Raw genomic sequence first — 13,083 nt, 5'->3', positions numbered from 1 at the left:
GGGAGAGACATGACGGACCCCAATCACTTACTGGTGCTAGCAGTAAAAGTCATGTCCCTTTGGTACGGGGCGGGATTCGAACCGGGTCTCCCAGCTCTGGAACGCACGCAAGCGAACGATCCAGTGCACTGTGTCGCCACAGTGCCCGTTGGTGTTACTAGGTGATTTTAAACACTACTTAAATAATAAACTGCTATGTCGACTTAGTAAAAGAAAAAGACTGGTAGCATTGGGATTCGAACCCGGGTCAGTATCATTGAAAGCCCTCCTCTAACCGCATAGGCTACGGTTCCCTTATGTACTTAACTGAGAAATAATGCATTGTAATGCATCGGAGCAGTCTGAAAAAGACGAGTTTCGAAGTGATAATGTACTGGAATGTTTAGTGAACAGCGCCGTCTCCGAAATATGATTGTTCTTTAAAGTTTTCCCCTTTTCTTGGTTTGATTAAGTGATCACCCAGAAAAGAGGGGAGAAAATCCCCGGTATTGCGTTTTTCTCTTGGGTTTTTGAAATAATCCTAATGGGTTTAGCTTTGGTTTGTTGTCGATATTATTGTTCTAAACTAAAAAGCAATAAAGTTAAAGTGTTGTTATAGTCGCCTTTGTTTTGATGTGGCGGTTCTTATATCGTTATATCTGGGCTAAAATTTGATGAAATCGCAAGGGGGTTAGCCTTGCATTTTTGACGAATCCGGGCAAAAATTTGACAAAATCGAAAAAGGTAAGCCTTGTGTTTTTGACCGATCTTGGCTAAAGTTGGATAAAAGCGCAAGGGGGAAGCTTTGCATTTTTGATGACAAATTTGATCGCAAGGGGTAAGCCTAGCATTTTTGATAAATCTGGGCTAAAAAAAGGTAAAATCGCAAGGGGTAAGCCTTGCATTTTTGATGAATCTGGGAAAAAAAATTGATAAGATCGCAAGGGGTAAGCCTTGCAATTTTAACGAATCTGGGCTAAAATTTGATAAAATCGCAAGGGGTAAGCCTTGCATTTTTGATGACAAATTTGATTAAATCGCAAGGGGTGAGCCTTGCATTTTTGATGAGTCTGGGCTAAAATTAGATAAAATCGCAAGGGGTAAGCCTTGCATTTTTGATGAACCTGCTGGGCTGAAATTAGAACAAATCGCAAGGAGTAAGCCTTGCATTTTTGATGAACCGGGGCAAAAATTTGATAAAATTGCAAGGGGTAAGCCTTGCATTTTTGATGAATCTGGGCTAAAGTTAGATAAAATCGCAAGGGGTAAGCCTTGCATTTTTGACGAATCTGGCCTAAAATTAGATAAAATCACAAGGGGTAAGCCTTGGGCTAAAGTTAGATAAAATCGCAAGGGGTAAGCCTAGCATTTTTGATGAATCTGGGCTAAAATTTGATAAAATCGCAAGGGGTAAGCCTTGCATTTTTGACGAATCCGGGCAAAAATTAGACAAAATCGAAAAATGTAAGCCTTGTATTTTTGACGAATCTGGGCTAAAGTTAGATACAATCGCAAGGGGTAAGCCTTGCAATTTTAACGAATCTGGGCTAAAGTTAGATAAAATCGCAAGGGGTAAGCCTTGCATTTTTGATGAATCTGGGCTAAAATTAGAAAAATCGCAAGGGGTAAGCCTTGCATTTTTGATGAACCTGCTGGGCTGAAATTAGAACAAATCGTAAGGGGTAAGCCTTGCATTTTTTGATGAATCTGGGCTAAAATTAGATAAAATCGCAAGGGGTAAGCCTTGCATTTTTGACGAATCTGGGCTAAAATTTGATAAAATCGCAAACGGTAAGCCTTGCATTTTTGATGACAAATTTGATAAAATCGCAAGGGGTAGGCCCTAAGCCTTGCATTTTTTACGAATCTGGGCTAAAATTTAATAAAATCACACGGGGTAAGCCTTGCAATTTTGTTGACATTTTGCCAAAATTTGATAAAATCACAAGGGGTAAGCCTTGCAATTTTGTTGAAATTAGACGTAAATTTGATAGAATCACAAGGGGTACCCCTCGCATTTTTGTTTAAATTAAGCTAAAATTCAACAAAACCACATTAGTACATTTTCAGAAACCTATCAATCATGTTTGTATTGTTCATAAGACTAACCCATTGTGACCTTGAAAGAGAAATCTGTAGCATCATTTGAAAACAAATTCACAAAACAGACTTTGAACATTTAAGACGCTCAAAAATAAAACTCCAAACAGCAGCATGGAAGCTTCACTTTCTTGTAAATTATCTTTATTTATATTATTTGAAATGGTGATTTGTTTGTCAAGTTAGTATTATAAACGCCACATTAACCGGTTGTTAAGTTCGGTTAACTCCAAACCCTTTTACCTAGTTGTACAAAGCATTACCACCGTGGAATTATAAAAGTCTTATTTGGAAGAAAAAAAAACATGGTGCAACTGTATCTTCAATACATTCAGAAGGAGGGGGGGCTCTTAAAAAAGGTAATAAATAACAATTTACACATTTACAATCACTTCAAACAAACACAATACTAAAGATGTTTTTTAAACGAAGTGGCGTTAAGTATTTGTCCTGTTTTCTGAGGGGATTCACTCCAAGATATTTTTAAAAGTTCTCCTAAATTATTTGATTAAATTCTGCTGGTGCTCGTTACAAAATAAAATAAAGTGCATAAGTAAACAGAAATTTGGTGAGAAGACACTTTCTGTGGGATGGCAAACTTAAGAGGATAAAGCAGACAGAGAATTGTTTTAAGACCCCAGTAGTGAAGAAGTCACAGTTTGGAACACAGTTTTTTTTTTCACAATTAATTTTGATTCAAATAACATTCAGATATTTAGACAAAAATGTCACTAACTTCTTGTACAATGTGGAGAAATATGGAAATTTGTTCTTCAATTGCTCCTTATCATGTAAAACTTACTTCTAAGAGTATTTGTGGGGAAATTTCTTCAGTAACAGAAATACACTGATATTGATTATTTCTCTAATCTGTACAAGACTGGCATTTGATGTCACAAAGGACTAAGATTCATCTTAAAATGTAGGAGCACTCCTAACTGCTAAGCAAAAAAAAAAAAAAAAAAACGTTTCAAATCACACTTACCCTAACAATTAACATTCATAGATGGAATCCCAATTCTTTGTGAAATCTAAGACAAGGGGCCAATTGCATAAGCACAAAAACTAGCTAAGCAAATCAAAATTGTGCTTACCAGAAAAAAAAAACGGTTACCAGCTAAAATACCATTTGACATGTATAAAATGTGACTGGTATCCGGCTAAGTGGTGCTTTAGCAGATATATTTTATGCTTAAGCAGCTCTATGAAATTGAGCCCTGGTAACCAACCAAAACCTCCTGTAGAGTATATTATTTTCCATTGGTTCTATGCTCCATTTTGCCGGGTACCTCAAATCTCTTGAGCATTAAATGTATTTCTGCTTACCAGCTAAGTGAAATTGCACCTTGGACTTCAGTAGCTACATTTACTATAAATAAATCTTAAATTTGTACTGAATGCATTTTATTTTTGTTAACAAAGTAAACTCTGGCTGTTTTGCTGACCTTCAGGCAGAGACTCTAGTTTTGTACAACAGGTATCATTTTTTATAAAATAAACTAAATAAAAATACTAAGATAGCACACTGCTCTGCTGGCGTCTACAGAAAATGTACATTGAAATTTGTGAAATACATAAAAGATAAAACAAAATTGGTAAAATATGGATTTTATACTAAAAAGGGGTTTTATGTTGGGCCCGAATTCAACGAACGGTAAGCTCAAGAAATGTTGAAAATATGCACAAAACCAGTCATAACCAGTGCTTGGTACTTTTATTAGTGAGCTGTATCAAAACTGGTTTATGCTGTTGCAAAACTCGTTTATGCTTAGCTATTTTTATGTTTCGCAAACCTAGTTCTGTGAAATTGGGCCGTGGTCTTAAACCATAAGTTGGGAAACAATACATTATACAGTTTACCTTGTAAAATCTCTTATTCTATTACGTTGAGAAATAAACCTGATATGAAGTGAATTTGGGAGAGGAGCCATTTTATAATTTATCTCTGTTTGTAATAATTTCAGGGTGCACAAAGAAAATTGAGTAGAGCAGGACATGAACCAGTCACCTCCGGATTAACATGCAAGCGGGTATACTTTGATTGGGGTATATTGCGTGATGAAACTTGATCATGTACCATGCAGGTTGGTTTTTTTAAAAACATGGTACCCTCAATGAGGAGATGAGGTCCCAATCGGGGTAGATATGTTCATCTCTCAGTTTGTGCTATATTTTATAGTACTGTTTTTTGAAAAAATAGTTCTATGAACTTGGGGCGTGGTTTAAACAGGTACAACATTACACGATAACGAATCTGAACCATGCTGTTAATTAATAATTGTTCAATCTTGTCAATGTTTTTACATTTCTGTGGGCCATTGGGGTGGGCAAATTAAAACCTACTTTTGAGTTCAAACTTTTAAAAATCAAGTCAGCAATTCGTTCAACAAAGAGTAGCTACCAGACTTAGTGAGGGGGTCAGAATTTTTCTCAGGGATGAGGTTGTTCAGTCTTTTGGCTGAAGTAAGTATTTTTATGTCGGCCTGGTGAAGAAAATCTGACAATATTTGTTTCCACAAATAAAGAAATCCTGCTCATTGGTCTACTTCTCTAGTGCTTTGGATACTGTTTCCAAAAGCTCCTTGGAATCTATAACCCCAGGGGTTTACCAAACAGTAGAAATGCCATCATTTCAACGTACCTTTGAATTTGTACCCAAGTTTCAGACTTTTTCGTTAGTAATGATACCCCTGTTTTCTCCAAACTAGGATTCACGTAAGATTAGACAGTACAACGCTCATGTTTAGAGTTGAAAGAGTGGGGAGGGGGAACTGTTTGGTAGTAATCAATACAGGTTTGTTTAAAGGTACGACCTTTTGAATATCCTAATCTTTACATGTAGACTGGACCAAAAATCATAGAGCAAAAAATATTGCAACGAATTACAAGGGAGTTCATCGCAACTCTATGACTTTGGGCCCTGGCAGGGTCAGCCCAAAGGTCACCTCAAAACAACCTGTTTTGATTGGTCTCAATCTGCAGAACATATCAACACATTATCAAAACCTTTCCATAAGGTGGCACGTGATTGGATGAAACTGTCTGGGACTAGCTCTGTTGACCAATCATATTCCACAGTAGAAGTTGATTTTGTTGCAATCAACTCGGAAATTTCGTTTTGAATATTTTTTTTATTTTTGTGACAGTGTGACAAAAGAGTATATATTTTTTCAATTTCTTTCCCAACTTTGTGGAATTACTTGCAGGTTTTTGTTTGTACTCGATTATTTTTTCACAGCCCTTCAAAGATACAAAACACATTTAATATAGACCAGTGTTTGACAGCTTCTGACAGCTTTCTGGATTTTTTTTTCAGAATAAGCGGATATCGAAAAATAAATTCTCGTTTGTGTTATGCCGTATCCCATTTATTAAGACACTAGGATTCAAGGTGTTTGTTTTTGTAAGGCTCCAGTGTTATTTTACAACTTTTCTCTTTTCATTTGATGTGAAATAAACTTGTAAAACCCTCTCAAGCTGCTAATTAAAACTCAACTTTAAGTGAGGGGTCTGCTACCTTTTATAAAGAGACACAGCAATTTAAAATTAGCGGCTTTTTGTCCGCCATTTTAAAACTAATGCCCACTGCACAAAGTGAGATGGCTGCAGGAAAAAAACAAAATGGCCACCAGGCGGACACCATCCAATGGTAATGCTTTTACAGTCTTTGTTCCCCTTTAATTGGCCATAAGGCGATGAAAATAATTGTTGTCTTAAAGTGACACAGAGATGAGAAAAACTCCAAACAAAATCCAAACCCCCTCAAAAAATATACGTTCGTCCCTAAAATTGACAGAGTTTATGAATTCAATACTTTTGTCCACAATGCCCCAAACTAAAAATAAAAAATACAATGAAAATCCATCATTACCCTGACGGGTTATCAAAACTGAAAACCTAAACTTTTTGTATGGCGCCTAGAAAAAGAAAAAGAAAAAAAAAACTGTTAAAAAAAATGCATGCCTTTTCACATTACCAAATACTCTATTTCAGATAAAATTACTCTATTAAAATTTATCACAAAAACAAATTGAATAAGAACTCAGTGGACATGAGTCAAATATGATCTGAATTACCCCTGAAAACTCTATACTTGCTATAAAAACAAGCAAACTGCTGTACAATATGTTTAACATTTCACAACAAACTTGAGTCCCAGTCCAAACTTCCATCTCAACTTGTCCCTGTCATAATTTACACATTTTTACCCCAGAAAGTTATCAACATCAACTCTTCTCTGGTAATATATTCTGGCCGCAACAAAAGTAGTACAAATTCTCGACCTAAAAAATAGTGGAACGGCTGCATTTTTGTTTTGTTTTATGATACATACTTTTTTAAATTTAATTTATTCACAAGATACTATTAGCATATATCTCTTCTGTTTTTTAAATCTCAATCTACACACTGTGTTTGATCACACACTTACTCTGGAGTATTTAAAAACTTTTTTTTAGCTGTACAGCTTGCGATTTATTTTGTACATTGTTTTTTTTTTACTAATATCAAATGTCCACATACTGACGACCCTTTGAAGCTGGCGTTCAGTAAGCTGCTATCTGTCTCTGCAGCGAGGAGGCCGTGACTTGCACCACACTTCAAGCATCCAGTAGAAGAAAAATGCGTCCTGTGCTTTTATAATTATTGCTGTTAACGGAAAAGACGAACCACCCAGAGATTCAGCCTGGTGAAGGAATCCTTCATGTGGATACATCAACCTGCCAACCAAGAACATCAGTCAAAGTTAACTTCTTTTTAAATATTCAAGGGTGAGAGTCATTGATGACAAAACGCTCTGAAACAAGTATCCAAGTTAAAGGCAGTGGACACTATTGGTAATGACTCAAAATAATTATTGGCATAAAACTTTTCTCGATGACGAGTAATGGGGAGAGGTTGATGGTATAAAACATTGTGAGAAACGGCTCCCACTGAAGTACCATAGTTTTCAAGAAAGAAGTATTTTTCCACGAATTTGATTTCGAGACCTCAGATTTAGAACTTGAGGTCTCGAAATCAACCATCTAAACACACACAACTTCGTGCGAGAAGGGTTAAGTTTCTTTCATTATTATCTCGCAACTTCGATGACCGATTGAGCTCAAATTTTCACAGGTTTGTTATTTTATGCATATGTTGAGATACACCAACTGTGAAGGCTAGTCTTTGACAATTACCAACTAGTGTCCACTGCCTTTAAAATGATGGCATTTCCACCCATTGGTAACCCCTGGAGTTTTAGATTCCAAGGAGTTTTTAGGGACAGTTTCCTTAGCACTAGAGCAGGATTTATTGAAATCTTAAAGACAATAATGGCTTCTCTTTTTCATAACAGATATGAAAACATCTGAATTCAAGGTTTGAAAGTTTTCAACCCTGAAATTGATCTCTGGTTTCGCAGAATAAATCTCTGATTTCTCTTCAAGGCAGTGGACACTATTGGTAATTACTCAAAATAATTATCAGCATAAAACCTCACCTGGTAACGAGTAATGGGGAGAGGTTGATAGAATGTTTTATACTATCAACCTCTCCCCATTGCTTGTTACCAGGTGAGGTTTTATGCTGATAATTATTTTGAGTAATTACCGACAGTGTCCACTGCCTTTAAGACTCTTTGTCTTTACCTGTGATTTAGAAGTATATAACATTCTGATCTGGACCCTGGCCGCGTTGATTGTTCAACTGGTTGGATTTCTGATCAGCCTTCGGCGACACTCTATTCCCGTTCCTCGTGGGTACTGGGGACGTTGAGGACGTCTTAGATGACATGAGTTTGTTCGGAATCATCTGCTGAGGTTTACTCGAGGAGGAGACCGAGGACGAGGATGAGAGAGACGCGAGGGTGGAGAGCTTCATCGGAAGCTTCTGTTGAACCGGCCCGCTCGATGCCTGCAGTTCATTAGTCGCACTCAGGAGGTGCTCCGGCACGAGGTCTCGCCTCGACGTCCTCGTGCCGGCTTTCTCCAATTGCTGTTGTTCTCCGTGGGTGGGTCTTGTGATGTCACTCCCGGCTCGATGTTTCATGATGGACTTAGGGCTCTCGGCCTGAAGCCCATGACTGGCATGAACGCTATTGTCATCGTAGAGGATTTCACCAAAGGCTATTTTTCGTAGGCTTTGATCGTTAGTCCTGACGCCGGCAAACGGTGGCTCGTACGGACTCTTACCGTCCACCTGAGAGTCTCTCTTTCCTTTATCCTTCTCGGACGTCTTTCCTTTGCTCTCTTGTGATGAGTCCTTCCTGAGCTTCTCCTTGGTCTCACTCGAGTCTTTTCTGCTTTTGTCTTTCGTTTCACTCGGATCCTTTTTAGTTCGTTCCCGGATGCTGCTGAATCTCTCTCTATCAACGCTGCTCTGTAGGTTGGGGAAAAAAAAAAAAAAAAAAAAATTCCTTCAAAAATCATCCATGTAAATCACTTTTCCACTTCAGTATGTAAAACGCTTCTTCACTACATCAGAGACACGATAAGATTCCTAATGATTTCTGTTATAGTGAGAAGAAAACCCAAACCACATAACAACATAATATTGAAGTATTATATGGCGCACGTATCTACCAACAAGGTTCTCAAGGCGCTTCATAATATACATTTTGCACAGCAAGATACATGCAGGTGACAGGCATGAGAATGGGTGATGATAAAAAAACAAGAAAAAATTCAGTTGATTGGAAATGTCAATATTCCATTATTTTTGTGTGCAAAGCACACAATACGAGCGCGCAGTCCCTTACGGCCGGGGTCCAGGGCCCGCTTAAGGGCCCTGGGAGCTCTGGGTATTTTAGAAGCTCTGTGGTGGTCTCTGATGCATTTCTGACACCTATTTTACAGGTAGAAGTGAGCTACTTTTGTGTGATTTTTCCTTTTTTTTTTTTTTAATAATAGGTTTAAGGGAAAATAAGGAATGTAAAGCTCAAACAGTTCAAAAAATGTTTGGTTCGCCTTCGATTTTGTTACAATTCCGGAAAAAGAAAGGGGAAAAAAATAATAGTAATATTTTTATTTTTTTGACGATCTTATCCCTTAGCCCTTGAAAATGCTTTTTTTCTCACCAACAACCATGTTTATAGCTTCTTGGTTTAAAATTCGGTTGTGTAAAAGAAATTCTTTTGCAATTACATGTAAATGTTTGTGATTTTAACGATCCGTCGGCGACGCACAGGCCTATATATTTGGCGAGAGCGATGTGTTTTTGTGAAAGAGGTTGTTATTCAGCATAGGGTATAACTGGAACGAGGTTGAGGTTAGACCCCAACATAGAAATAGAACCATTGAAGAAAGCGCGTCATCCGGACGTACAGTGTGTTCGCTGGTTTCCAATATATCTTTCGCTGGTTGTGAGGCAATAACAGGTACCAGTTTACCATGGCCTGCCGGCGATCTCAGATTCGTGCCGCGCCGCTCATTGGTTCGTATGCAAACCTGCACGTACACAGTACACAGTACACAGTACACAGTACACTATGGTGCAAACACGTGCATTGTTTTTTCAGTAGACTTTCAAAAGTCTCCACACGTGTTATCTTTGCTGCAGCAGCAAGCGCATTACACGCAAACATTATTGAACCGTACCACTATAAACGAAGCAAGGAATGAGGCAAGTTTATACATCTGTCGCTGCTGCTGCATGCATGCGCGATGCCAGGACGACAACAAGCCGTAAATTGGGCCATCTGCTGGACGGCAATTTATTGTTTAGGTGCCGGTATTTCATGAACGACGTGTGGGGATCCGCGATAATAACAATTACAAAGGTAAACTATACATTGTCTGACTAGAGAAGAGGGAGTAGAGAAATCCAAATGTATACCCCCAAAAACCTACCCCCCGAATTTTATAGCAAATTCACATCGAACTCGGAGACCACAATTTTGAAAGAAAAAAAAACGGAATTCCGGTTTAAACCGGAAGATTCTCATGCCTGAGGTGATTGAGGTTATGAATTCTCAGACCCAATTATGTAGCACCTTATATTCGGTAGCCACAGCCAGGAACATCGGGGCATACCCCTTCTCTTTTGGATAAGTGCACTGGGTTCTTTTACATGCTTTACACAACACATGGGACCAACAGGTTTACGTCCCGTCCGAAGGCCAAAGCAATGGTTAAGCGTCTTGCTGAATGATACAAGTGTCACGCTTGGGGGATTTGAACCCACACTCTGCTGATCAGAAACACCTGAGAGTTTGAATTTGGTGCTCTTAACCGCTCGTCCACGACACCTCCAGTCCGGGAATTGAACCAGGGTTCACCAGGGACAAAAACCACTGAACCACCTGACTGCCTTGGTCGGAGATGAAGACGACCTGATAGAGGTTTTGTAACTGTAGAGGTTGACTTACCGGTGATTTATTGAGTGATGCTAAGCCTTGAGTGCCCATTGAGTTGGATTTGTAATGTCTCATCTTGTGAGCCTCCCCTGTACCGCTCAATGATTTAATCTTCATATTGGCCTCTAACAACTGGGATCTCATTCTATAGAAACAACAACATCCAAATCAAAATCATCCAAGAACAGATGTTATTGCAGTGTTTTAATATCCCAATGATAAAATAATAATAATAATAATAATAATAATAACGCATGCGCAAGACATTAACATAAAAACAATGAAATATATTGAAGAAATTGTTACAAAAATGTAGATTCAAATAAGTGAGTCTTTAGAATAGACCTGCTTTGGCGTCATCCATTGGTCTCGTCGCAATAATACATGATGAAACAATGGAAATGCACATGAATGTACGCGCAGCGCATCAGCCAATCAGCTACCTTCTTTTGACCTCTAGCCGAGGGTGCCCTGCTAAAATGAGGTCATGTGCGTAAGGTCTACACAACATTGGACAGATCAATGTTGGAATGCAAAACAATCAATTTATTTTTGGTTAAAACCTGTGAGTGCATACTTTTGAAAAAATGTTCTCATTCAGTGACATGACATTTCGTATAGTGTAAAATGCAATGAAAATATTGAAAGTAAAATGGAAGTTACCTTTCGTAAGCAGTTTCTTTTCTTGTAGTTAAACACTGTGGAGAAAAAAAAACCAAGTAATTTTAATATTATGTAGCTGCATGTATGTTGTGATGGATGAAGATTATTTAACAGTCAATGGGAGTTGGTTCCACACTTGGGCTGATGCTGCAGAAAATGACCTGCTACCCCAAAGAGTGGAAGTCCTGGGCTGATGAAGCATCATGAGCTCATTAGGACGCAGTCCGGTGTGTGCTGAGGTGTATTGATGGTCGAGATTGATGAGGTATTCTAAAGCATTGTTATAAATCATTTTATTTATCAATATAAACCACAAGGGAAACTGACTGGGTAAATTTGTAAATGATTTTTGGGGTTGAACAAAGAATTGACTAGAGTGGGATTCGGACCAACGACCTCCGGATTAACGTGCCGGCGCTCTACCAACTGAGCTATCTAGCCCTATATTGGCGGTGTCCCTATTTTGTCAATATCTTTGTTCGGGGGTGCCAGTCAGAAGCCATACAACCGTTAACTGCCGTGTAGCCAGTTGTGGTTTATATTGATATCTGAAACAAAAAGTCGCATCCCCTTAAGGTGATCCCCTAGCTGCCGCTTCCCAGGTTGTATCGTAATTTGGGTGTGATCCCTGGCTACACGGCAGTTAACGGTTGTATGGCTTCTGACTGGCACCCCCGAACAAAGATATTGACAAAATAGGGACACCGCCAATATAGGGCTAGATAGCTCAGTTGGTAGAGCGCCGGCACGTTAATCCGGAGGTCGTTGGTTCGAATCCCACTCTAGTCAATTCTTTGTTCAACCCCAAAAATCATTTTATTTAAATACACATTCAGGTCATTAAAAACAAAACCAAGAGTCCTACCAGTAATGAATTGAGGTGTTTTAACAGGTGGTTGACGCTGACGACATGATCAGGTGACAAGACGGCCTTCTCATCCCTCAGTAAACCTTCAGGTACATCTTCACTCATAGAGCTGTTACTGTCTACGGTCAGCCGACTTGAGTTATCAGATAACCTGTCTTGATCCTAAGAGGCAACACACGCAACGAGACAAAACAAAAACCAAATGAGTAGGATTTTAAACTTTGTATCGGGGAGTGTAGTTAATGAGGACACTAATGCTAAGCAGGGAAGAGTTGGAGAGCTGCGACCAAGTCCTGAGTTGGTGTAGGAAAGAGGACGCTCTTACATCGCATCGCATTATTAGGTGAGTGTTGCAGTAGCACCATGTATAGATCTCTTTTGAGTTGACAACTCTGCAAACCTGACCTAAATACCAAATGACTTTTAGCCCTTCACTGACGTGGCTATCGATTCAACTCGTCTAAAGCCATCGTCCATGAATTTGTCGTCTCAGTGTAAAAAAAATTGTATCTCAGTTTTGTGAAATAGTTTTATCTTGCATGAATGTTCATGCTTTCTGCAAAAATGAAGTATCTCAACACGTACTTGTTTTGTGTGTACACTCGGAAATCAAGGCAGTCCCAAGAAGACAGTGCTTGTTCTTACCTTCTTCAGCATGTCCGTGTTGTCTTGATAGCTCTCAGAGAGTAGATTCGGGTCCGACCCCTGCTGAGCATGAAGCTCAACCACATTCTGTTCAACCCCGTCCACTTTGGTGAGGTTAGGAACGCTGTAACTACGAGAATCTGGCTCCTTGACGTGCATTGTAAAACGCTTCTTCACAACCGGAGCAGCTACAAAAAACAAATCTGAAACCATATTATTCAAACATGCAACAGTAGTTGTATAAAAATTAGCATATTCAGGCATGCAACAGTAGTTGAATATAAAACAGAATAATCAGACATGAAACAGTAGTTGAATAAAAACAGAATATTCAGGCATGAAACAGTAGTTGCATAACAAACAGAGAACATTTCAACGCAACGCAAGACTAAGTATTTTGTTTTTTACAATCTTCACCGGCACAGCTGAGAAATCCTATTGGGAAATAAGGGGGGGGGGGGCCTAATTTCATGGCTATGCCTCCGTAAGCAAAGAA

General features: G+C 38.8%; 1 protein-coding gene across 7 annotated transcripts in view; it reads right to left on the bottom strand.

Annotated features, from left to right (window-relative positions):
* Positions 1-4,688: 4,688 nt before the first annotated feature.
* LOC117295265 (rho guanine nucleotide exchange factor 28-like) overlaps positions 4,689-13,083 on the bottom strand; it is a 122,740-nt gene continuing 114,345 nt past the window's right edge. For 6 of the 7 annotated variants that reach the window (XM_033777815.1, XM_033777817.1, XM_033777820.1 and 3 more), the window contains 6 exons: positions 12,588-12,790; positions 11,940-12,104; positions 11,075-11,109; positions 10,424-10,556; positions 7,707-8,436; positions 4,689-6,797 (listed from right to left, as the gene is read on the bottom strand). In XM_033777815.1, the coding sequence (XP_033633706.1) occupies positions 7,714-8,436; positions 10,424-10,556; positions 11,075-11,109; positions 11,940-12,104; positions 12,588-12,790 (1,259 nt within the window). In that variant the 3' untranslated portion in view covers positions 4,689-6,797; positions 7,707-7,713. The remainder of the gene's footprint in view (positions 6,798-7,706; positions 8,437-10,423; positions 10,557-11,074; positions 11,110-11,939; positions 12,105-12,587; positions 12,791-13,083) is intronic. The other variant, XM_033777816.1, reaches the window with a different exon arrangement.

The sequence above is a fragment of the Asterias rubens genome, chromosome 10 (assembly GCF_902459465.1).
Source record: "Asterias rubens chromosome 10, eAstRub1.3, whole genome shotgun sequence".
Taxonomy (NCBI): domain Eukaryota; kingdom Metazoa; phylum Echinodermata; class Asteroidea; order Forcipulatida; family Asteriidae; genus Asterias; species Asterias rubens.
The sequence above is the reverse complement of the archived record's forward strand: the minus strand, read 5'-3'. Positions and strand labels throughout refer to the sequence as shown.